This window comes from Rissa tridactyla, chromosome 1 (assembly GCF_028500815.1).
Source record: "Rissa tridactyla isolate bRisTri1 chromosome 1, bRisTri1.patW.cur.20221130, whole genome shotgun sequence".
NCBI classification, from domain to species: domain Eukaryota; kingdom Metazoa; phylum Chordata; class Aves; order Charadriiformes; family Laridae; genus Rissa; species Rissa tridactyla.
In genome coordinates this window covers 99970359-99994396 of record NC_071466.1, presented here as the reverse complement: position 1 = coordinate 99994396, position 24038 = coordinate 99970359, and the positions used below count along the sequence as shown (strand labels likewise).

Sequence of the window (24038 nt, the reverse complement as noted above, 5' to 3'; positions counted from 1 at the left end):
GGGTTTTTTGTTGTTGTTGATTTTTTTTATGAGAATGAGGTTAGCTGATTTGTCAGCTGTATAACTCACAAACTGTAGAACTCAAATTATCTCACTAACTTTCCGAGAGGAAGCTTACTGCACAACCGTAGTGATCCCTCACTTCCCTTTGTGTTTTTGCCTTGCTGTGGTTGCTGTCTTTCCTGCCATCGTCTGAAAGATGACTGACGGCACAAGGTGTCACCAGTTTTAAGTCCCACCCCAGTAGGCAGAGAGGGTGCAAATGGTGGGCATGAAACAGTTCCAGCCTATGCGGAAAAGAAAATAAACTTCATCCGAGCGGTACATCCACAGGATGCCGTTGGCTCTGTTTTTCCTTTCTCAGTTCCCTGATTTGTTGAGAAAGGTTAAAAGGCTCTTTCTTTGGGATGCCTGGAGCATCGTCTGAAATTTTGGGACTGATGGGCAATTCAACAGATGGCAGGATTCGGATGTCCAAAAAGAATTAAAACAGCCAGGGTGTTATACATTAGAAAGGTGTCTCAGCATGTGGCTTGCTGCCTTTCTCCTTCCCCTCCCGAGGGCAAGGAGAACTTTTCCACAAGCTCTTTCATTTTGCCAGTTACTATGTAATACTGCACACTGTATTCGTGACATCTTTCATGTGGAGGATTTATTTTAACAGGCAAAGCTGTGCTTTATGTAGCAAAAGTAATGTCTGCATTCAGCTAAAAAAAAAATGTGCTTGTACCAGTGTGCCAGGCAGTAATTTCCAAGGTGCTTACAAGAAAAGTCTTCTGTTCAGGCTAGAAATGACACAAGGTGTTGGACCCTCTGACGTGAAACTGGAGCAGCAGATGGCTGACTTCTGTGGCACAGCATTCACCCCAGTACAGCATACAGATTTCTTAACGCTTTTTAGCACTACAGCCAATTTTCCACATTTCAGTATGCTGGTTTGCTACTATCGACTCGCAGTGCTGCAGGTCAGAAGCCATAAAAAAGCCTGACACCATAACAACTTAATTTACTTAACTTCTATTTTGAAAGTACTTTAAAATTTGTTCACTACTTCATGGTATCCCCCAAGACGCACTTGATGCTCATGTGCTATTGCAAACACTCTGTCTCACACCAAGAGAAGAGAAGCAGGTACACATTGCTTCAGGCAGCGTGAGATGTAATAACAAAATAGGGTGCGACTTCCTCGGCCCACTGCCTTTAGGCTAAACTTCCTTATTTAATTCAATTTCACAAGTCAGAGTGATTTCATCAGACATAGTCACTAAAGACATCCAATGTTCCTGGACATCCAGCTCTCTTTCCCTGGGTTTGTTCAAGGACTTAAAATATTGGAATTAAAACAATCGCTTGGATCGCCCTCTTGTGTTGTTTTTCCTTTGCTTTGTCTTTTTGGGGTTTTTTGGGGGGTTGGGTTTTTTTAATCAGATTCTCAAAGCACTTCAGACACTGAATCTAGCAACTGGTTCCAAAAAAATCCAAGCAAACAGATATAAACCACTACTAAGGAAAACTATTTGTAAAAAAAAAAATAATATTTATTTGGTGCAATGTTTACATTGTATTTCAGTACCAAAAGAGAAAACAAGACTAGCAGAGTCATTTAATTCAAAAGATTTATCCTTCTTAACAAAAGTGTCTTGATATGGCTTTTTGATCCTCTGTACTATGATTATAAGTTATTTTCAAAATCCTAGTTGAGGTGGCACTCCGATATTAATTACATTTTGCTAAAAACATACATGCAGGTACATAGAGGAGAGCTCTAGTGAATTAAAAGCCAAGTTTTATAAATGAGGTAGTTCATCTGGTTACGCAGAAACACAGATTTGTGTTTCCTTGTATAAAACATCCAGCCTCTGTACGTGTGCCTGCAATGGGAGACCTATCGCTTGCAACACAGCCTTACTGAAAAACTTTGCCTTTTGCCTTTTAAAGCAGGGAGAGTTCAAGAGTCAACCTCCATGTGCACAGCCAGGGATGTCGCCATCGGGACAATTAACTCCCTGCTTCCTGCTGCAGCTACAGAGCATCCTTCTCTGTAGCCGACATCAAGAGCGATGGCAGGTCTTACGCTTTTTGGATTCAGAGTGGCTTAAGGCAGAACAGAACTTTTAACTACTAAAACATTCAGACTGGTCTCACTTCAAACAATCTGACTTGGATGACTGCTGTGTCGAGATCCTGAGGATTGTTAACTACCTGAATATACAGTATTTTTTTTCCTGTGCCTCTACCGTAGTGCATGAAAACTTCCCTTCATATATACTAAAAAAGATTCATTTAAAATGCCAACCAGCAGCTCAGAGATTCAACCTTCACATTACTTCACATTTAGTTTAAAACACTACTAAAGCAGCGGTCTCAGACGAAAATCTTAACTTAAATTCTGATTAAAATTGCCATTATAAGCCTGTACCTGATTATCAAGTGAAAGTTACTCAATTAAAGAGAGACATTTCAACAAGCAGTTGAAAGAATGACTTTCTTCCAGGCACCACAAGAAGAAAGGTGCTCATTGTGATAATCCTTCACTGATTAAGATCAGTCACTGTAGCCAGCACAGAACCGAGTGTGCAATCCTTCATGCTATTTTTAAAAAGAGAATTTGAAGAGGGGAAAAAAAAAATCATTTGCAAATCTAATAAATATCCCAGGCACCCATGGCTTAATTTATTCTTGTTCTCAGAAATCTTGATCAGCAAGAAGGACAGACAGCGTTGTCATCTGTTTGCCTGTTTGAAAAACAAAACAAAAAACAAAAGTTCAAGTTCTGCTGACAGATAGGCTGACAGAATATCTTATCAATTACTTGGATGATTCCCAACAGAATAGCTTCATTATCAGACGAGCCACATTTATTTATTTTTATTAATAAAATCAAGTTTCAGGAACATTTAAAATTATTGAAAACACCCAAATATATTACCTGCATATTTTTATAAATCCAGTCTGTAAACACAGTCATATTCCCATACACTCCAGGTCTATTGGGACTAGCACAGCCAGTTCCCCAGCTGGTATCTCCAACCAGCCACCACACGGAGTTTTTGATAGTTACTAGAGGACCCCCACTGTCACCCTGTGCAAAACATAAGCATATTGTTAGTGACCCGGCCACCAGGAAAGACACAAGCCATTTCACTTCAGGAATACATCTCAGTTTTCAAAAAAAAAAAAAAGGTAATCACCATTTTAAGGCAGTCACTGAAACAAAATGCGATGGCAATTACAGTATTAAATGATGACTGCTTGCATTAGGCATGAAAATTGTTTGTTCAAAGCACTAAACGAGATAGGCGTTATTGACTTTCTTGTCCAGAAGCATAATGCTAGGGTATCACCATGATTATGAAGAGCTTTTCACTTTCGAGTACCAGGTAACAAAACATCCTTGAAGCATTAAAAAGGATTGCTGCACCCTCTCTGGGAACAGAGCAAGAACTCAGCGCTGGCAGCCATTCAGAAGATGAAACAAAAATGCTCCCTTTTAAAGGGATGCACCACAAGAGGAACTAGAAGCCCAACCAAAATGCTACTGAATTTTTTTAATTTTTTTTTTTTGGCTGGGGGGCAGGGGGAAAGAGGAATCTGCTTGCAATTAATGGATGATTAAAAAAACCTACTATTAAGACCACAAAAACAATCAGATCATTATTAGGTGTTAATTAGGAATAATTACCTGACAGGAATCAAATCCTCCTTCTAGATACCCGGCACAGATCATTGTAGGCAAAATCATGCCACTATAGATATAGACAGAATTACACCTAGAACGTTCTATTAAGGGCACCGAAACATAATTCAAGTTATTTGATGTTTTACCTAAAATTGAAACACGCACACAAAAAAACATACAAAGACAAAATTAGAACAAGCATCATATTACGTTGCAATTACAAATCCCAGCAGCTAGCACTCTTCAAGATGAAATAAACTTACTAGAAACATCAGGATGGACACTTAAGATGTATGGTCCACCACACAGAGACATCTGTGTCATTAGAACTCCCTTCCAAGAGGTCAGTGAGTTACCCTGCATTGCTGTCGGTGTACCGTAAGGCAAGAGAACATGGCACTACCTGCCTGCTCCAGCCCCAGATAAACTGCGTTATCTACAGGGCCATGAAAAGCACGTGAAACCTGCAAGAGGTGAAGAGGACCTTCCCACAGGGAGGTTTCACGGTCCAGCCCAAGCAGCCAGCAATTCCCTTAGTCAGGGTCCATCTTCCCCAACACCCTGCTCCCTGCCCAGTACATTCTCATACTGAAAGAGGAAACCTTCCCTCCCTTTCCCTCTCGTGTCTTACAAGTTTACTTGCATCACGCTCTTTTAGCTCAGGGCGGAGGAAAGGAGAGGCTCCTGCCCTTTCTCATGCCCACAGAGGACTTGGCACACAGCTACCCCTGTTACAGGAGGGGGTATATGGGCACTGAAGTGGCCCTGCTAGCAGGGGCAGAGAATTTTTTTCCTGTGTGAGTGTTTTTGGCCCCCAGTACTGATTTGAGGCTCCTTTGCAGTCTGCTGAATGCAACACATCCCAATTTGCTTTGAGACAGAATGCCCTGTGTAAATACACAGGAGCTATTTAAAATAGGTGAAAAAAATAGCATATCAACAGATCTGGCCCAAACCGCCCAATCAGCCCATGTAACAGTTATTTGTAGGCTGGAGAGCACTGGTTTACATAGAAGACCAAAATATTCGAGAGCCACTCTTACCTCCTTGGTACTCTGCTCCCCACCCAGATATCCAGCACTGCTGATCAGGCTGGAACATCATTCCTGGATTAGGCAGACAAACTGGCTGTACACTACCTACAAAACAAACACAGTAACATCTGTAATCCCAGATGTCCAGGCACGATTCAAAATGAGCATGTATGAAATACCTCAGCATGACCACCGCTTAAATACACACACACCACGGGTTGTCTACGTACTTCACCCTCCTTGCACGCAAGCAATCCTGTCCAATGCAGCAGCAAGCTTACCAGCTGTCCTTTCCCAGATGGCTACCTAATCTTCACCGCAAAGTGAGGAACAAGCACAGTTAATGGTTCTAGCTCAATTCATCAGGCTAACTAGAACAAATAACACCAGCTCTTCTGATCAGTAGAGGGCAAAGAAGAAGAAAAATTTCCAACAAGTACCTCTCTGCATTCCCTTTGCAAAACCCTGCTGAAAATAACGCGAGCAGGATTCGAAGCCTGTATACAAGAGGCGTGAAACACAAAACCGGCCAACCTCCTCACTCCCAGCAGCAGAAGAGCCCCTCCAGATTACTTATAGTAGCTTTAAGCAGACGCACTGAAACACAAAGGACCTGCACAGATAGCACCTGTACACACAAAGCATATCAAGTTTAAATAATGTTTTGTCTGCCCGCTTTTACCGCTTGCTTACAAACAACCTACATCCACTTTTAGGAAAGGAACTTCTAACATTTGGGTTTGGTTTTTCGGTTTGTTGGGTTTTTTGTTGGTTTTGTTTTGTCCCCCAATTGTTATCTGACATAACTTGGTTTAGGGTTCAGTCAGCTGCTCCACCACTGCATCCGGAGTCTGCACACACAGGAGTGGCACTGCTTAAGCACCATAGAGCATTCTGGAGCAAAAGTACACTATTGAGATGAGCCCAAATTCTCTTACCATGGATTATATTTAAACAAATCCTACTTAGAAAAATCAGAGGGTGTGCCCTTTGTCTCTGCTTCTACCCTGTCTGTGTCTCTAAGGTGTCTCTACCCACATTTCGTGTTCTTCTCGCAAGTATCTACAATGATTGCTTGATGAACTTCAGAAGCTTTAGAAGGTGTGCTCAATGTCATTGGATTTTTGCCTTAGCAGGAGCAGAATACGTACCAGAAAAAGTCAGCGATGACTCTAACTTCATAAGGGCAACATCATTGTCTTTAGAGTCTGTATCATATTCCGGATGGGAAATGATCTGTTGCACTCTGTACCCATTTTGTAAAAACATCTCGTCCTGGTTCAGAATCCCAGCATAAACCCTCCAGATGTATGGGTCAGAAAGTCGTCTACAGAAAAAAAGAAAGATGTGAAGATTTGCTTCTCTGGTAATGACTCACAGATTATGACCTTCAAAAAAATTGTCTTCAGAAACGGTAGTCAAACGCATGTGTGACCAAGAACAAAGACGACAGAGGTAAACAAATTGCAAGACATCTAACTTTGGGAAAGCTTGACTTTAATTTCATAAATAAATCAAAAAAATCTTTGAAATGGGTCAAGTATCGCTGTCTATCCCCTTGGTCACTCAGCACAGCAAATTATAGTCCGAGACTGCAACACTGAAGTCTATTGATTTCCATGGCTGAGGGATCAAGCAGTTATTTCTGAAGTCTCACATGTCAGTGGTATCACTCTTGTGTACTATCCAAAGCATGCAAGGGCAGCAGAAGCCAGAATTAGTAAAAACATGATCTAGTGAAGGAATTTCACTATCTTGAAAATGCCAGGGGTTTTTTTGTTTGGTTTTGCTGGTTTTTTTTTTAAATGTTAAGCATGCTCACTAGATGTAATTTAAGTAGCCTCTTATGCTTCAGCACAGTTTACAAATGCTCAATAAAAAACTTTCCACAAGTGTTAAAACTCCCTCTGTGAGAACTGCCAAGGCAGTAGTGCTTGCAAGTTGTTTCCCCTCAAAAAAAAAAAAAAATCAAGACTAAAAACCAGTTTTGTGCTAGCTACAGTTTGGTTACCATTACTAAAGCTTTTGCAGAGCTCAAATCAGAAAATAAAGGACGGATAAGATCATCACATAAAAATAAACACTTGCATTCCTTTCTCAAGGTTAAGGACAAAGTCATTTTTCCTTGGCTTAGTCTCAAACTGTGATCCAGCCAACCAACCGTTAAAATGTTTTTGCTCAGTGGGTTTTCCCTCCAACGGAAGCAGCCACCTTTTAAACATATTCTGCCACTGTACACAAGGTACCATAACACCCCCAACTCTCCTCTAAGCTTCTATCTTCATAGGTTAAAAATGGAAAAGCACCAGCTGTTTTTCTTGTTGATGCCTATGTAAAGTGTTCCTTGGATAGGAACCTTGGATAGGATTTACATCTTGGATAGGTATAAATCTACTTTTAATACTGACTTGGGCTTTACTACGTTGTGGCATGAAAATACGAGGAAATAAACGGTACAAGCATCTTTTAATTTATGATTTCTACAGTTGTGTGATATTTGAGGGTTTGGGATTTTTTTTTTCCTTTTGTTTTTCCTCAAAGTGCAATTTAACGTCTTCATGATAACATTGTATGCCTGGCATAAGTTTGGTGTTTAGAGTTGGGCGAGTACCTGCGCCCAACACCACCGTGTTAATTTCCACCTTTAACAAGTAAAACAAGATTTTCTCCCTGTAGAAAACAGACAGATGATCTGCAGCCAGCAGAACAAATTTTTGCCTTAATACTTGAAAACCATACTGCTACATAGCCAAAACACTGCACCTAGCACCTGCATTCAAGGTGGTGAAGGGAACAGTATTTAATTCCATTTTAAAGCAGAAAGTCGGAAGGTTTAAGGAAATTTGCGCATTTCAGCCTGAAGCAACAAAAATTGCCATTCGAGAGACAGAGGAGCGAGCACAGATGAGACCCACCCTTCCACGCAGTGTGCGGCTGTCACTATCCACTGGTGGGTGATGATGGAGCCCCCGCAGACATGGGTGCCCTGCACGTGGAGGCTGACCTGCCACGGCCACTGCCCCAGCACCGCCCCGCTGCCACCCACGATTCTGTTCATCATGTTCACGCTTTTTGTGGACAGGCCGCACTCTAAGGAGTCAAACACAACACAAACGTTAGTTAAAGAGGAAGGTGGTCTGGAAGACGCTTCTGCAGCTCAGACTTTGCTAGCAGAGGGGAACACAGACCACATCCGACCTCTGCTCTTGCTGGCCTGGACACCAAGATCCCAAGGCTGACTGTCCCTCAAACCAGGACACTCCCGTAGCCTAGACCCTCTTCACATTGCAAACGTCAAGATGAGTATTTGGTAGCTGCTGCCCTCGGTTCACCACAAACCATAAACCAGTGGTTCATTACACCTTTGAGTGTGGTATTCAGGCGTCTTTGGTGAGCCCCACAGACGCAGGCCTTGGTGCTGTGCAACAGAACAGACAACAGCCAGGAGCCGCCTCATGGTGGCCATCACCCTCAGGAATGCACTGCCTACCCGACGGCACGTGTCGGAGAGCGAACTCGCCATAGATGTCCCACCACAGCTGCCAGGCAAAGGCTACAGAGCGTCACCACAGGCAAATCATTTAAAGGAACTGGTGGCAGCAAAGACAAAAGCAACTGGGGATCCAACATCCTCCTTGTCTCCTTTCCCACCCTGCTGCTTAAACAGCACCATTTGAAACTTGGGAACCACAGTTAAATCATCTGCCCATCAGAAGACAGCAATTATTCATGCAGATTCAAAAAGATTCACCAACCAGAGCATTTCAAAGCATGAGCAAGCAAAAGTTTGAGGAACACGGTCACTTACGTATGCAGCGCAGAGAAACCACACTTCCTGATGCACAGGAATCACTGCAATAGAAATAAAAAGAAAAAAACAAACAGAACTTCAGGCACACAGTGAAGCAAATGGTGGGTAAAGTCCACCCTCCGGCTGCTGCCTACCCGTTCCAGCTATGTGCCCTGCCTTCCCCTCCTCTTCCTGCTCAGGGTTCCCTCCTTTCTTCACTCTCTCCAACTACCCTACCAGCAGCCACCTGGCCTCCACCACTTCTTGCATTCACCAGAACTGTCATGTGGAAGACCGCAGCCGCCAGTACAAAGGGTTTGTAAGCCTATTGAGGAGCAAGATGAAGAACAGCATAAGAAAAAGTTGAGCTGATTTATGAAGTAGTTGTAGAAGAACCTAAGCAAGGGAGCCACAGGAGCTTTGCAGGCACAGTAGTCTACAGGTTTAGAAACTAGACACTTCGAAGGTGTTTAATGAGAATAAAAGTGATACTTTCCACAGTGAAAGATCCATTTTGCATGCTCTCTGTTCACGTGACTGGAAAAAAAAAAGCTGTACCAGCTGCTGTGAATGTGTTATAGCTGGTAGCTATTGTCACTGTACAGAAACTCCTGCTGATGGTCAAAGAGCCTTAGAAAAGTGTCTTTGACACGGCAGCCTTCTAGACAGCATGGAGGGAGCACAATGGGACATCTTCTCTTTTAAAAGAGGAGGGGAAGGATGGAAAAATGGCAGCTGTGTTTTTAAATAGAAGGGAGAGCAGTTGCTGCAATCAGATTAAAAACAAAGTCTCCTTCCCACCAACAAACCCCCCTGAAACAAGTGGTTGCGTTATGCTATGGGCGGAAACTAGACCTCTTAAAACAGCTAAGAAGACTGCTGATAAAAGGAAAGAAGTTTGCATTAAACAAAGATACCTGCTATACAGCTTTTTGTACAAGTCTACATTCCCAGCACTTGTGTTCACCTTCATGTAGTTTTTAAAGCTGACTTCAGTTACTACTCCTCGACTATAGTAATACGTATCTCTGCAAAACAGAAAAGCCATTATGAAACCCAGAAGTTTCAGTTTTCAAACAGTAACAATCAACTGCGCCAAGCTATAGCTCCTGACATGAATAACACTAAAAATATGATTTTTGTTATTTTTTTTTAAATTAAACGCAGAACGCGGGTGGTGTAGCACAGTGCCAGAGACTCAGATTCTTTAAATATTTGTCAAGTTCTGTTTCCCATCAAACAGAATAAAATAATACTTTTATCTAATTAGCATGCACGGTAGGAATCTTCAGCCTCATGAAACAGGGCAAGATGAAGAGATGCCTTTGACGGTACTTTCACACAGCACAGCAGAGTTCGGGTCCAGTAAGTCATGACAGCCATGTTTCTGTGAGACAACGACAGGCAGCAAGCACTGCTGTTCTGCTGGGATTTCTAGCTGAGGACCAGCTCTGTGTGGTTGCTGCTTGGCTGTCTTACTGGAGTTGGAACAACTGGGGTCATTGCTGGTTCAGAGACCTGAATTCCATGCACTACAACACAGTGTGGGCACACACAGGTTCTGCCTGCCTGGGTGATAAATTCACTCCTTCACTCCACGCACAACTGAAGACAATATTTGCCAACTGCATCAAAGAGAGGCAACATCAAGTATTTCAACCGCAGAAGAACGTAGGCTACAGCGTTACATGTGGAGGCCCTGGGCTGTGCTCAGGGCCACAAACGTTTATGGAGATCTTCCACACGAGCCGGCGCTACTTGTGCCCTCAGAAGATGAAGGCTTTCCGTGTAATACTCGTGATGACAGCTTAAGTCAGAGCCGATGTCATTGAGCAATCAGAATGATCTGAAGCAAGCTCTGGAAGATGGTTGTAAGTGAATGAACTGGATACAAGTGTCCCCACCAAGTAACTACTGCACGCACATGAGACCCCGTTACTTGTTGGGGCAATGTTTCATTTTGATCCTGTAACAGGTACCGTTGTTAAAAATCAAACCCACCTGGGTTCACAAGAAGTTGATTGACAACTGCTTTTTGTTTCAGATACACGTTCTTCAAAACAGCAAGTGAGAAATTTTAACCTTCCTATGTACGTACAAAGGCTGACGAAGGTTAGACTTACACGCTGTAGCCCATATCTTTACATGCAGTCCTCCCATAATCGTCATTCCAGCCATCTTGACAAACAGGATACCAGGATTTGCTGACAGGTGAATAAACTTCCAGGATAAAATTTGGTCCAAAAAGTCTAACTGCCAGAAAAGGAAGAAGGAAAAAAAAAAAGAAACAAAGAACACCACACGTTATGTTACTGCTCTTTCTCTACTTAAAAGTATTATTACCCATAACATTTGCTTGTATGTATGAAATGGTGCTAATTTAATGCTGCCCTCTACTCAGATTCTGAGTAAATATCTAGTAGACAGAAATATCACAATAACTTAATTCTTTTGTGTAAGGCAATTTCAAAGAACTACCATTTTAAAAATGCAAGTGTACAAGATAGCATTCATCTTTTCAATTTCAGCTTTTATGCTTAAAATTCTCTTTCACATTCTGCCACTGAGAAAGATTGCAATAGCCAGCCTCTTCTTACCTTTTAGCTACACAACCATGTATCTCTTAATATATCATATATTGTGTATAAATAAAATATAATCTATTTTAATATGTTTTACATTATATCTTAATACACCAAATTTCCTCAGAGAAGCGCTTGTAAGGCAAGAATGTAACAATGAACAATTACCTCTGACATTCCATGCTCCATTATGTATTTATTTGCACAAGAATTTAATATCAAATAGTTCAAGCAAAAGAACAGATTGAACAAGCTTCTCCAAAAGCCCATTATTCAACCAAATGGAGAGGAACAGCTTTAAAGCATATGCCAGTAAATGCTAACCCTGCATGAGGCACGTGCAAAATAAAAGTTCCAAGAGATAGCATAAGAGTACAACCAGAATTTTCCAGAGTGGCACTAGCACAACACAGGTGTTAGAAACAAGGTGCGACACCTTTGGAATAGACAAATGGATCTTTCCAACTTCCATCTTCAGATCTGCACTAAAAATTCCCTTAGCATCTTTTCAGTTGGAAACACTGATCAGATCAGGCTTACGCAAAGGAGTTATGAAGTAGTTGAAGCATTATTGGGAGAATGAGGAATGCAAAATATGCGGAAAAAGACAAGCCTGACTGAAGACCCCCAGATTTATATTATCACCTGAAGTTCTACTAAGAAGTCAATGATGACTGTTCATTCCGGAGACAATGTTACACTCAGTTTTGCACAAACCCCCTTCAAATTAAAAGGTAATATTTTTAAAACTGATTCAGAGTTAAGACAGCTCAAATCCCAGCATCAGTTATTTTGTTTCAACTTTTCAATCGGACTGCAAAAAAATTGAGTACCTAGATGTGGTTTCAAAGTGCTCACACATCCTAAACCTTTTTAGAGATATAACTTAAGCTAAAATGGCCCTAATGTAACTTAGGCAAGCTTTGGACAAGGCGATTTGCTCAAGAACCCTTGCAATTGGGTGAAGGCCCCCTGGCCCCTGCCACTTGACTGCCGGCACTCACCGCACCGTGTTTCGTCCTCCCCGTTGGGGCAGTCGTTCCTTCCATCACACCACTGCGAGGCCGGGATGCACACTCCTGAAGAGCCACACTCTATTAAGGAGCTGACACAACGATTGCATACTGCAGGAGAGAGAATAACACAGCCCTTAGGCTGAACATCAGCTTAGCCTCAGGCAACTACTGCCAACACTCATCATAAGGAGTATTCCACTTCGACAGAGCAGAACATCAGAAACAGCTCTTAAACTCAGAGGTGGGAGGAGACCTAGCCTGACACAACAGCAGATGTATTGCTCTGTCCTTTACATCGCTTGTCAGATTAAGTCACTGATGCAGCTGATTGGATTTTGTCCACTGCCTCCCCTGAACAAGCAAGCACCATTAAGTTGTCTAAAAGGAGTCAGCTTTACACTGACAAAGCATAACACTTATAAACAGCAAAGGAGGAAGAAAGCAATTATTCCAATTACATCCTTGTGTTTTCACTGCCATTTAAAACAAGATTACATTCACCCTGTATAAATCAAAGTGAGTAAAAAAAAGCCCTAAGAACACAAAGTGTCATCCTAATAGTTTTAAATGAACTCCCTTTTCTCTTCCTTTCTTTTCCTGCAGAGCAGAAAGAAGATGTTCCTAAAAACAAAGCAAATTGTTTTTTAGTTTCCTTTGAAAAGTGGCTTTCATTGAAAGAGAAATTAAGATAGCACAAGACAAATTTCACCTAAGCCAAACAGAATTGCTGTAGCCCAGCTTCAGAACTCAGACACCCCAATTGGGGATGACTTCCAAGGCAAACATATCATCTGTGGTACGGCTTACAGTGGTGAGACAGGATGAGCTCACACAGCATCAACATACTTTCAAAGTAAATGCATCACAGAAACAAACAAACAGATGTGAATTACTCCTGCTCCGAGAGAGATCCCATTTTACCATAGACTCATAGAATGGTTAGAGTTGGAAGGGACCTTAAAGTTCATCTAGTTCCAACCCCCCTGCCCTGGGCAGGGACACCTGCCAGTTTACTCAAAAGTCCCATCCAGCCTGCTCTTGAACACTTCCAGGGATGGAGCATCCACAGCTTCTCTGGGCAACCTGTTCCAGTCTCACCACCTTCACAGTAAAGAATTTCTTCCTAATATCTAATCTAAATCTCCCCTCTTTCAGTTTAAAACTGTTATCATTTGTCCCATCACTACACTCCCTGATAAAGAGTCCCTCCCCGTTAGGTACTGAGGCCACTATAAGGTCTCCCCGGAGCCTTCTCTTCTCCAGGCTGAACAACCCCAACTCTCTCAGTCTGTCCTCCTAGGAGAGGTGCTCCAGCCCTCGGATCATCTTCATGGCCCTCCACTGGACTTGCTCCAACAGGTCGATGTCCTTCTTATGTTGGGGGCCCCAGAGCTGGACGCAGTACTCCAGGTGGGGTCTCACCAGAGTGGAGTAGAGGGACAGAATCACCTCCTTTGACCTCCTGGCCACGCTGCTTTTGATGCAGCCCAGAATATGGTTGGTTTTCTGGGATGCAGGCGCACATTGCCGGGTATCTGGACCATTTACACTCTTGTGTTTAAGTTATACAAAATTATTTCAATCTCCTTCCTTACTTAAGTGAAGCCAGAATTTGGAACAAGTTTCATTTAATTGCACAGCAGTGATTTCCTAATGAAGCGCACTCCGAATGAGTTGTCTATGCATAGTCGCATGCCAGCTATCCCCCAGTGCATAAACCCTTGCAAGAGATCAAACTACCCTTTACTAAAACCTACTGCACTGAACAGTTGTACCGCACCATCTTTTGCCAGACAGATTGGAGCTTTCCAGAAAAGCTAACTGAACAAGCTGCTCCAGAAGAGTCAAAAAGCTGATGACATCACTTCATGTCCAAAACATACTTACTTGATGAAAGGAAAGGAAAATGACAGCAGCACTGTTTATTAAAAAGAATAAAAAAAAAAAACAACAACCAAAACTGAGCCGTAAGGTAGCAACATTAGTCTAACTCTTTGGAGATAGGGAACAAAGGCTTTGCTGTCCTTAATTCAGCATAAAATGGAAGGTAAGAATGTGTATTTCTAACTTTAAAAGTTTAATACATCTTTTCTATCAGAACACACAAAAAAAGTCTTACCAAAATACCAGATGAAGAAAGCAGCAATTGCACAACAAATGACTATTAAAATGGATAATACCATGATTATGGTTTTCCTTACACCTGAAATGAAAGCAAGAAGAAAAGGAGAAATTAGATTCACAAATAAGGTAATTTCCAGCCACCAGCACTATCTGTTTCCTTGACATTAAAATCAGACATTTTTTGCCAGACAGACTTTTCTCCATTCCACCACCCTTCTTGCAAATCGCCCAGGTTCCTGTCCAGTTGCATCAGCATCCCACCCAGCTACTACTTCTTCATCCACTGGGAAGTGGCGCCTTCAAGGAGTTGGAAGGGAAGACGCCTTTTATTTGTTATCTTACTTTGGAACACCTTAAGTCTAAAATTGTAATGAAACCCCGACAAAACTTACTCAATGCACATGTTCTCCCCGATGAACCTGCTACTGGACTACTCGACTGATGGGTTGCAACCGTTGGGACGTAGCTTGGCACTGACGGAGCATTTGTTGAGAAGTACTGTGGATTTGGGTTAGCACCTACTGGCTGCCTGGCAGAATACAAGTTTTCTGGCTGAAAGCCATGATTTTCATAGTATGGCCGTGGACCCTAAATGGTAATATTGAGGGGAAGGAAATGGGAGAAAAATGAAAAACATGCGGCAAGACTGCAATTAGGACAAAATAAGTTTCAGATGCCATATACATTCAGAACCCTACTAATTCATTCTGCCAAGGCAGAAATTCACCATACTAATTCATTCTGCCAAGGCAGAAATTCACCATGACTCCAATTTACACAGAGAGAGAGATTTACAGTACATGCCTAATACCTCACACTTTGAATAATAAAAATAACAGAGAGTGAGGCTGGAAGGCATATGAAGAGATCAGTTTCCTGATCTAAAGTAATTCAACCTAAGAAGGATTCTTAAGCCCAGCCGTCCAGCTGGCCTCACAAACCATTGCACTGGAACACCTGACAAGGTAGAAATAAGCAGCACGGACAGTTTTAGGCAGTACTGGCATTGAAAGAAATGCTGACAAGTAACAGCCTTTGTGTGTGCAGTCGTCCAGGCCTAGGACAAATGCTTACTGATCCATTTTGTGCTATGACACCACCAGGTATACCTAAGCTATTACTGAAATGCACTGGCCTACAACAGGTTGTGGAATATTTATCCTGGAAGAGCTTTAAGAACTAGTTAGAAGCCATTCCAATCTATCCCTCTGAAATAAGCTTTAAAAGAATAAATCTCTCCCAGGACTGTCTGAGCACTTGAAATGCTAGCTAATTCCAGCCTCTTACATCTTTCCCTTCTTGCAGAAAAGAAAGCACAACAAGTACTCCACATTTTAAAAGACTTGCCAACCAGGACATCACTCAATAGGCTGTTACTTGTGAAGAATAAAAACTCACTTAAGAAAAAACCCAAAACATCAGAGAGGAATATTTTTAATATTTTGTTTACTTACTACAGTAGAGGTCATCTTCCCTTTGTCAGCAGTACTGAAACAATTCAAGTGTTTGGAAGTAGAGTGTGAACCTATATTAAAAAAAAAATATTAAAAACCAAACAAACAAAAAAAAAAACCCAAAAAAGAAAAAACAATCACAACCAGAAGCTTTGTTCACCTTTCTTATTGGTTTTTCCTTTGGAAAAATTCCAATCTGGGGGGGTGGGGGGGTGGGTAATACGGAAGTACTTCAAAAGAGGGTACAAATTAAGGAGCAGCATGAAATAGGATCTCAATAGCCTCTCAATACAACCTTGAGGATTATACAGTGGCAACTATTCATTAACACGAGCGCCACACAAACCGAGAAGATTAAGTTAGTGCTCACTCTCGCTGACAGAATGAGAGTTAAAGAATATCCTGGCAACAACCCACACGGTGTCAGTACCAAGTTCAGGTCCTCCTGCCTCTCTCAACACTTACTCATGTATCGCTCTGAGGTTTATGACACAGAAACGAGAACATGAACAAAGCATCAGAAAATACAAATTCAACTAACTCATTTGATAATGCCACGGCTAGCAGCCCCACAAGCCACATCTTTTTCACTTTCCCGTGTTGCCAAGAGTTGCTTTCTTGGGTTTATGTTGTAGCAAACACACCAAAAATAGGGAGAGAACACAGCAGGGAAACAATATGCCACACCAATCCAAAAGTTTTAGAAATAGAGTAAAAGAGAGGAGCTACATCCAAAGTTTCAAGCATATAGCTGTTTATTTTAAAGTTAAACATTAACATTAAGTAAAACCACAGATTAGCAAAGACACAAGAAACAAAATGCTTGCTGCCGCAGTTCTAAAACAGCTATACACCTCCACAAGCAATCATTTAAATAAATAACTTAATCTATTGATTCCTCTCATAATGTTACTCTACATGAAAAAAAAAACAAAAAAACAAAACCCTAGGCAGTGCCTCAGTCATGCACTGAGAAGTATTTTTCTCCAGCTTCCAGAGCCGTACCCTGCACACAGGCACATTGGCATGATCCCTGTCAAAAGCCAGGACCATAAAGAGCAGTCACATTAAGATACAGCATAATTCAGCCCAAAGTATAAGGTTATGTTTTAGAACCTGTACCAAGATGTCGCCTCACCCAAAACTAAACTGCAAATGTCTTTGAAGCAGATTTCAACAGCAGCTTGGCACCTCGAGCGTGCCAATACTTCGTGACAGTTTGGGAAGGCTGATTCTGGTATCTGCTAGCAAAAAAAAAGTAAATAATAATGCACTGTTGAACTCTTATTTGCATAACTGACAGGTGAAAAACAAGCCTTATTCCTACTTACAGTAAGTCCATCAGATTGGTGACTAAGGCTTCAGGACTCCTGCTTTATGTCTCGTCCATTCTTACTCAGCTCTTGACAGCAGACTCAGGAAGTGCAGCTCTGCCCAGACTTAGAGGACAAGTAACAACTCACGGGAAGATACTGTTGGTTTTGTTCTCTGAAAAGGAGGGGGGAAAAAAGGGGATTAGGAAGTTTAGTGACAGCAGGCAGAAAAATGCTAGGTGGTGATTCTGACATAAGCCAACAGGTACTATGACCAAAGGAAAACTCAAATATTTTTGACATTACAATTTGAGAGGCTTTGCAAATTGGCAGATGACAGTCTTCATCATTCTTTTATTTTTGTTTGTTTGTTTGTTTTAAATGAACTAAGGAAAAAATATCTCTGTTGCTTAACTGGCTTTCAACCATCACTCCAAATTTAGTTCTTGTTAATCTATTTCCCATCCAGCTTCTGATTAAAAACAGTTCTCCACTATCACACCACAAAACACAGGAAAGTTATAGGTACATACAAATTTCCATGGTATTACACATACATATTTGCCAGTTTATTAGAAACAGATTAAAGCAAACTCAGTGAGTTCCCGTTAGTTTGCAAACATTTAAGGCAAAAATCGATGGGTAGCATCCAATAATGATATAATCTATTTTTTCTTAAACATACATCACTGACACTTCAAAATGTTTTACATTTACATACACCAAGGGTACTGCAACAACTTCACAGATAAAGAAGCTGGGTCATGGAGAAACAAACTGACCTGTCAAACGTTCCCCATCCCAACAACTATAGAGCTAGAAGAAACTGGTCCGTCTTATCTCAGTCCAACACTTTGGTCTCTAACTCACCTCACACGTCAGCCAGATTTAAATAGATCCCACATAAAAGTATCATAAACCCACTCCGGTGCAGAAGAGTTTAGTGGGAACGCACAACTATCCTTCCCCCCCACTGCCAGTCATTGTTCCTGATGTCTGCCGAGTTATAACAGCACTTAACTGGGTACATCTGGAGAAACCAACCTCAAGAGCCCTTTAAAGTGAGCTGGTGGAGTTAAAGCGTACAGAGATCCTTAGGCAAGAAAACAGGGATGGAGCTCACCCCCACAGCAGGCTTGAAGGTATAAAGAGACAGGGCCCAGGGAGCCAGAGCCTTGCCGGTCAGCTTGTTAATACCTTCTAGCTTTGGAAAAAGTAGGCCTGAATAACGAAAGGGACCCATCACACGTATGCAGCCAAGACCTTGAATTCCAAAAACTTCGGTTTACTCCAGTATAGATGAAGCAGAACCAGCATTTGGACCTCCAGCAACACAGAAGGTCCAAAATCAAGTGTGCTTTTGTTTCCTAGCTCTGAAAGTAAAAAAATAACGCTACTGTTTCTAGCACTGGCATGGTATACTGATGAATACAGTGAAACGTACTGCCTCACAGCTCGCAGCTATTACCTGAAATATCTTAGCTTTTGCCTCCTTACAGCAGTATCAGGTCATGACTCCTTTATACCATTTGTGCCCTTCACTAGCCAGGAGGCAACACCCCGAAAAGACAAGAGAAAGAACAAAAAGGCAAAAAAACCCTAAAGATTTAACCATGATTGTGTTAATGAAAACAGACTTGCTGGCCTAGTTCTCCATGCAAGAAATAACAATGGCACTTCCTTAGTACACACCATGTTGTAATTGTTAATTAAGAGCAGTACCATGCTTTGGAGACATAGAGTTCCACAAGTACCATTAGCTGTATCAGTTTCCACGAGCTTTTATATAGAGATCACTATATGCTGTTTCTGTGCCTAGACCCCTAAGTCAACCAGATGGAAAAATTACCTTCATATATCCTAATACAACACTGTAAATTCAACTTGGCCAATCAAGCCTGAGTTATATTGGCAACAGTGGACTCCCTGCATTTACGTATTCCTTCAATACATATTTTTTGCCACTTCCTGAAATGGAAACATCATTAGCTGTTTGCTAAGTTCTACGATAGGTATCAACAATTGAAAAAACAACAACCAAAAAAAAACCAAACTACTTCTTCACAGTTAGACCTACGTAAAAACAAACAGAGCCAAACAAGGAAGAAAGGAGAGGACTGACCAGTTAAAAAACAAGTGTATGAAATCAAGTTCAGCTTCTAAAATGAGGAAGAATAAAAGCATCCAAACACTCTACATGAACACTGACTAACATAGTGTCACATCCAAAAAATTAACAGTTTCCTTTATCCAGACAAAGAAATACAGCACATGCAAATGAGCAAACTGGCAAAACTCATTAAGATAGCAGAGGAGTCATTCCAGTGCAAAGCTCAACTTCAGAAAAGGGTAAGCCAACAAATCACGGCTTTTGTTGATGATGCTAGTAAGGAAGTATGCTTTTATTTTTTTTTTTTGATTCCCAACCGTTTTATGACCACCTAGGAGTTTCAGCATCATAACCTTAAAAATAATATAACCGTGATACAAAGAGGGGGGAAGGAAAGGGAGGAGTGACAATAAAAAAATAAGAAAGGAGAAAACAAAGAGGTGATTTCAGACCCCTTTACGTGATCTTTTCACACACTGGGTGACTCCTGCCTCTGCTACCTGGACAAGCAAAAAGAAACGTGGCCAAGATTCCTGTTTAACAAGCAGCAATAAAAATTATCGTAACTTGCAAATAAAGCATAGAAAGGTTAAAAAAAAAAGTTATGTATAAAAAAAGAAAAGAACTAAGTAAGAATTTTCATCTCATTTCATTATCAAGATTTCCTTGATACTTCTTCAGGAAGTAGTACTGAATATTTTTATTGCCATGATCAAAAAAGATGAATATAATTTACTCCACAGGGTAAAATTTATCCTCTGGAAGTGGCCAAAGACAAATCGGCAAGCAACTGAACGTCTCAAAGTCGTCAAAATCAGTTTCTTCCAACGTTCTGACCTTTCACATAACCTTCTCAATAGAGGCAAGCTCTACTCAGCATGCCTACGCAGTAACATTACACATCTTGCAGAGAACTATAGGAGACTGTGTAAATATTTATATAAAAGATTGGCACAAATAGGCTTTCAGCATTCTTAGATCTCCTAAGAAATAGCTTTGAAGCTGTTCTAGATTAGCTCATAAAATATCATTAAACTGTAGAACTACTTATCAACAGGTGTCAAAGAACAGTGCCTCTTGATAAGCACTACCAGCAACTCAAATAAAGTCCACAGTATTCCCAAGGCTAGCAAACCAAGATTAATACAACTTCCACATGCAAAAACAAAACAAAAAAAAGGCATTAAAAAGCCCTGAGCATAGCAGTCTCTTTTAAACAGTTGTATGACACTGTATTCATACTATGAATAACCATCTATTTGTCTTCTCTGAAAACAAATGTTACCATGAAACTCAGCCCATAGAAAGTACATAGAATCATCTAGGCTGGAAGGGACCTTTAAGATCATAAAGTCCAACAATCAAACATCACATGCTTTTCTTAGGAAAGGCGAGGTGGGAAAGGAGGCTGAAAAGCTGTTGTGTAGCTATATGGATGATGAGTGGCAGAAGACCCTATCAAAAAAAAAAAAAAAGCCATTTCTGGAATAGAAAAGTCAAAAAGCCCAGAAGAACCAGATTTATCGATGTGGTAGGAGATAGACCTATTGGTCAGGCAACAACTGCAGAGGCAGCCATTGCTCACAGCACCCACCACCCCATGTGTACAGATCACAGCGTTGCTAGAGGATGCAGCAACAGCCAACCTGGCATTTGGATGCTTTCTTCCCCTACATTACATCCCTGGTTCTGCCTCTGCCTTTCTCCTTCCATGGCAGAAGTAAATATAACCTCATCTTTTGGCAGTAAAATTCAAGTCTCTCTACGGCACTAAAAGTCTCTGGCAAGCTCTTGACAGCAGAAGAGCTCTCAAGAACACTCGTTTACCATATCCAAGTTGCAAATTAACATTGTATGAATATGGTACCAGTAAGTACCCACTCCGCAGAAAAATAAAAACTACCAATATTAACAGATCAGACTTATTCAGATATTTGTCCAGATCAGCTGCTTTCAGTCTGTGAACTACAGATCCTGAGGAGCTGTAAATCACTTCCAAGGGGATTATGGCAAATGAGAAAGAAAAGCAAGCCCGCTGGCAGGAGGTCTGAATTCACTCCACGGAGAGGCTCATATTGACAGATTGAGGGATCAAAGACATGGGAGGAGTACTGACATAGTAGCACGGACACAGCTGAGCTACAGTCACAGCACTGGAACTACTCAGTGTGGACCAACCCTTGACTGAGCCAGGAGGAAGAGCCCATATCTCCAGAGAAACTCCAAGAGAAATATTTTGACCAGCATTCTAGAATACTGTTTCACTTTGTTTTTCCATCAACATCCAGGAACATAGTTTCAACTTATTTCCATTTTCAGGCTAAACCACCCTGATAGATTTGCTCTAGGCTGACTTTCCTATGTACCGGTATAGGTTTTGACAATTTAAGAATGAAAGGAAAGAGGAAAAAAGACAAGTTAAGTCCTACTTTGATATCAAATTTTATCTTAGTCCACAGGTCTTCTGGCTTTACATTTACGTCGATACCCATAAGTAACAGCCACAAGTGCAATCATTTCCCAGTTTCATTGATCTGTGCCACACACAACTTCCATCTCTTCCCCCCATCTAACACTTCCTTAGTTGATGCAAATCATTCTTCAGAGGTGAAGCTGCTTCCTTTGGATCTTTATAAAAGACTAAAGGCATTAGTGTCACTTTACTTTTTTTTGCAAACAGGGCAAAATGACAAAGGCGCAATGTGAGAATGGTCTCTTAAACTCACTGACACCCACCCACCCACCCAGAAACCTGAGGTGAAATTCGAGGTCCTGGTAAGCTATGACCATCAGTAAAGCCACCTGAGGGGAGGTGCGGAGCAGGGTTGATTTCAGCATTCAAAGCTTTGGCCCAGAAATTTCAATGATATGGCTCCCGCGGGAAGGCACTCTATCAACAAAGTTACGCTTCCAAAATTACTTGACAAGTTGTGACAACTGTAATCAGAAATTAGCGCTTTTGCAAGAAACCAAAGCAGTGGCGACATTAATACACAACGAAGAGGCCCCAGAACTAGATGCTGCTCTAGTTTATTCTCCGTATGATTGACTACTCGCTCGGTGACCTTGGAAAAAAGCTGCCTGATGTCGCAGTCTCGTGTCCCTTCAACACAACGGAAAAAAGTGGACAGCCCCCACCTCGAGAAGTACGAGGATCCGACAATAGGTTGGTGTTAGTCACTTCTCAACAGCCGGCCACTTTCTCCGTGCCCGCTTACCTCTCGTCCTGCCTTACCCACCGGGCCGCGGGGACGCACAACTTTTTCGCCCTGCACCTACCAGCGGAGAAACCGGCTGGGGAAAGGGGGCGACCGGGTGAAGAAGAAGGAAACACGGCTGAACGGGGCGAGCCTACGCGCCCCCTCGATTTTATCAACCGGCGCCTCCTTTTCTCGCTCCCGGGAGACGACGCCGCCAGCCCCGGGAGCGCCCGCGGGGCTCTCCGCACCCACCTCCCGCCGGACGGGGGATTTTCAGGTGCCTCCACGGTCCCATCCGCACCGCCCTCCCCCCCCCCCCCCCCGCCACACACACACAAAAGCAAAGCCGAAGTTTCTTAATTAAAAGCCAAAAACCGCAGGAGCAACCCCCCACCACCACCCCCCGGGAGCGGCGGCGCCCCCCGGCCCGCGGCAGCCTCCCGGCCCCGGTGGTGGCTCCGCTCGCCTCAGGGAAGAGCCGGTGCGGGGCGAAGGGACCGCGGCCGGGCCGGGCGGTGGGAAGCTCCGCGCCTACCTGGGACTGCCCCCGCCGGAGTGGAGCGGAGGGTAGACCTGCCGGGACGGGATGGGACGCGGGCGCAGTGAGCCGGGAGCAGCCGCCGCGGCCGGGGAGGAGTCACCGGACGGGGGGAGCGGCGGGGAAGGGGCAGGTGCCGCCAGGTGGATGCGCTGCCCGGCCCCTTCCTCCTCCCTTCCTGCCCGCAGCCCGCCTCGCTCCCCCGCCGCCGCTGGGAGACGACGCGGGTCCCCACCGAGGGCGGCGGCGGCGGCGGCGGGGGGACGGCGCCCACCAGCCCTCCGGGGGCGGGGGGGGTGGGTTCCGGCTGTGCCGTGTCGCCGCCGGCGGGGGGCACGGGAGGACCTTCCTGGCCGATAGGGCCCGCACCGGACCGGGGCCCCCCTTTCCCCCAGCCCTCCTCCTCCTCTTCCCCCCACGGACTTTTGCGAAACAAACAAGCCGGAGGGAAGCAAAGGGAGCCGCGGGAAGGGCCCGCATCCCCCCCGCTCCTACCCCAGACCGCGGCACCGAGGGTTCCCTCCCGGTGTAAGGACATCCCCCCCCGCCCCCCAGGGGGCAGAGGTGTCGCGAATCCTCCGGGCGGGCTGCCCCAGGGGCTGCTTTTGCTGCTGCAGCCTCAGCCTTCTGGGGTGAGTGGCCCGAGCCTTTTTTTTTTTTTTTTTTTTTGACTTACACATCAGTCGTCATTAGGCTGCGTTTCAAGGTGTTGCACGCAAATAACAAGCCACAACGCTTCCCTGAACAGGGCAGGTCAGGAGCCGATAAAGTTTGATCATAAAATACCCAGCCCGGGGTATTATTTCCTTTTTCTTTTGCCTTCTAGGGCCTTTTAATAGAGGCGCACTCTGAAAAATGACTGTAATCTCAATTGTCACTTTACTTATAACGCTCTAGTCACTTGTGGTAACTCTCCTGTAAAGCAGATCTACAAATGAGTGAGGATTTTCTCTGCCAAAGCTGAGCTCTGCTGCAAAAAAATCCACTTATATCCCAAAACCTCAGAGTACAACTGGAAAAGTGCATAAGTGTTTGAAGAAATTCCACTCACTTTTAGTAACAGCTCCAAATTATCCTCAATATTGCTGCTTGGTATACTTACCATCTCTGTACAGAGAGTACAGATAAGGCAAAGTACCCAAGTTTGGCATGACAAGTGTTTGGGGTTTGTTTATATTTTCAAATGCATATCAAGGAA

General features: G+C 43.0%; 1 protein-coding gene across 2 annotated transcripts; it reads right to left on the bottom strand.

Annotated features, from left to right (window-relative positions):
- Positions 1 to 5: 5 nt before the first annotated feature.
- TMPRSS2 (transmembrane serine protease 2) lies at positions 6 to 22957 on the bottom strand. 2 transcript variants are annotated; one of them, XM_054221255.1, is made up of 15 exons: positions 22838 to 22957; positions 17011 to 17167; positions 15680 to 15750; positions 14618 to 14813; positions 14221 to 14304; positions 12090 to 12209; positions 10627 to 10756; positions 9421 to 9531; positions 8522 to 8565; positions 7629 to 7803; positions 5865 to 6040; positions 4723 to 4818; positions 3683 to 3825; positions 2930 to 3082; positions 6 to 2735 (listed from the first exon to the last, which is right to left on the bottom strand). In XM_054221255.1, exons 3-15 carry the CDS (start codon positions 15692 to 15694, stop codon positions 2724 to 2726), a joined length of 1455 nt encoding a protein of 484 aa, XP_054077230.1. In that variant the 5' UTR covers positions 15695 to 15750; positions 17011 to 17167; positions 22838 to 22957; the 3' UTR covers positions 6 to 2723. The 2 variants fall into 2 exon arrangements, with proteins under 2 accessions (XP_054077230.1, XP_054077239.1); XM_054221264.1 differs by lacking the exon at positions 22838 to 22957 and having other exon boundaries at positions 17011 to 22569.
- Positions 22958 to 24038: the final 1081 nt, after the last annotated feature.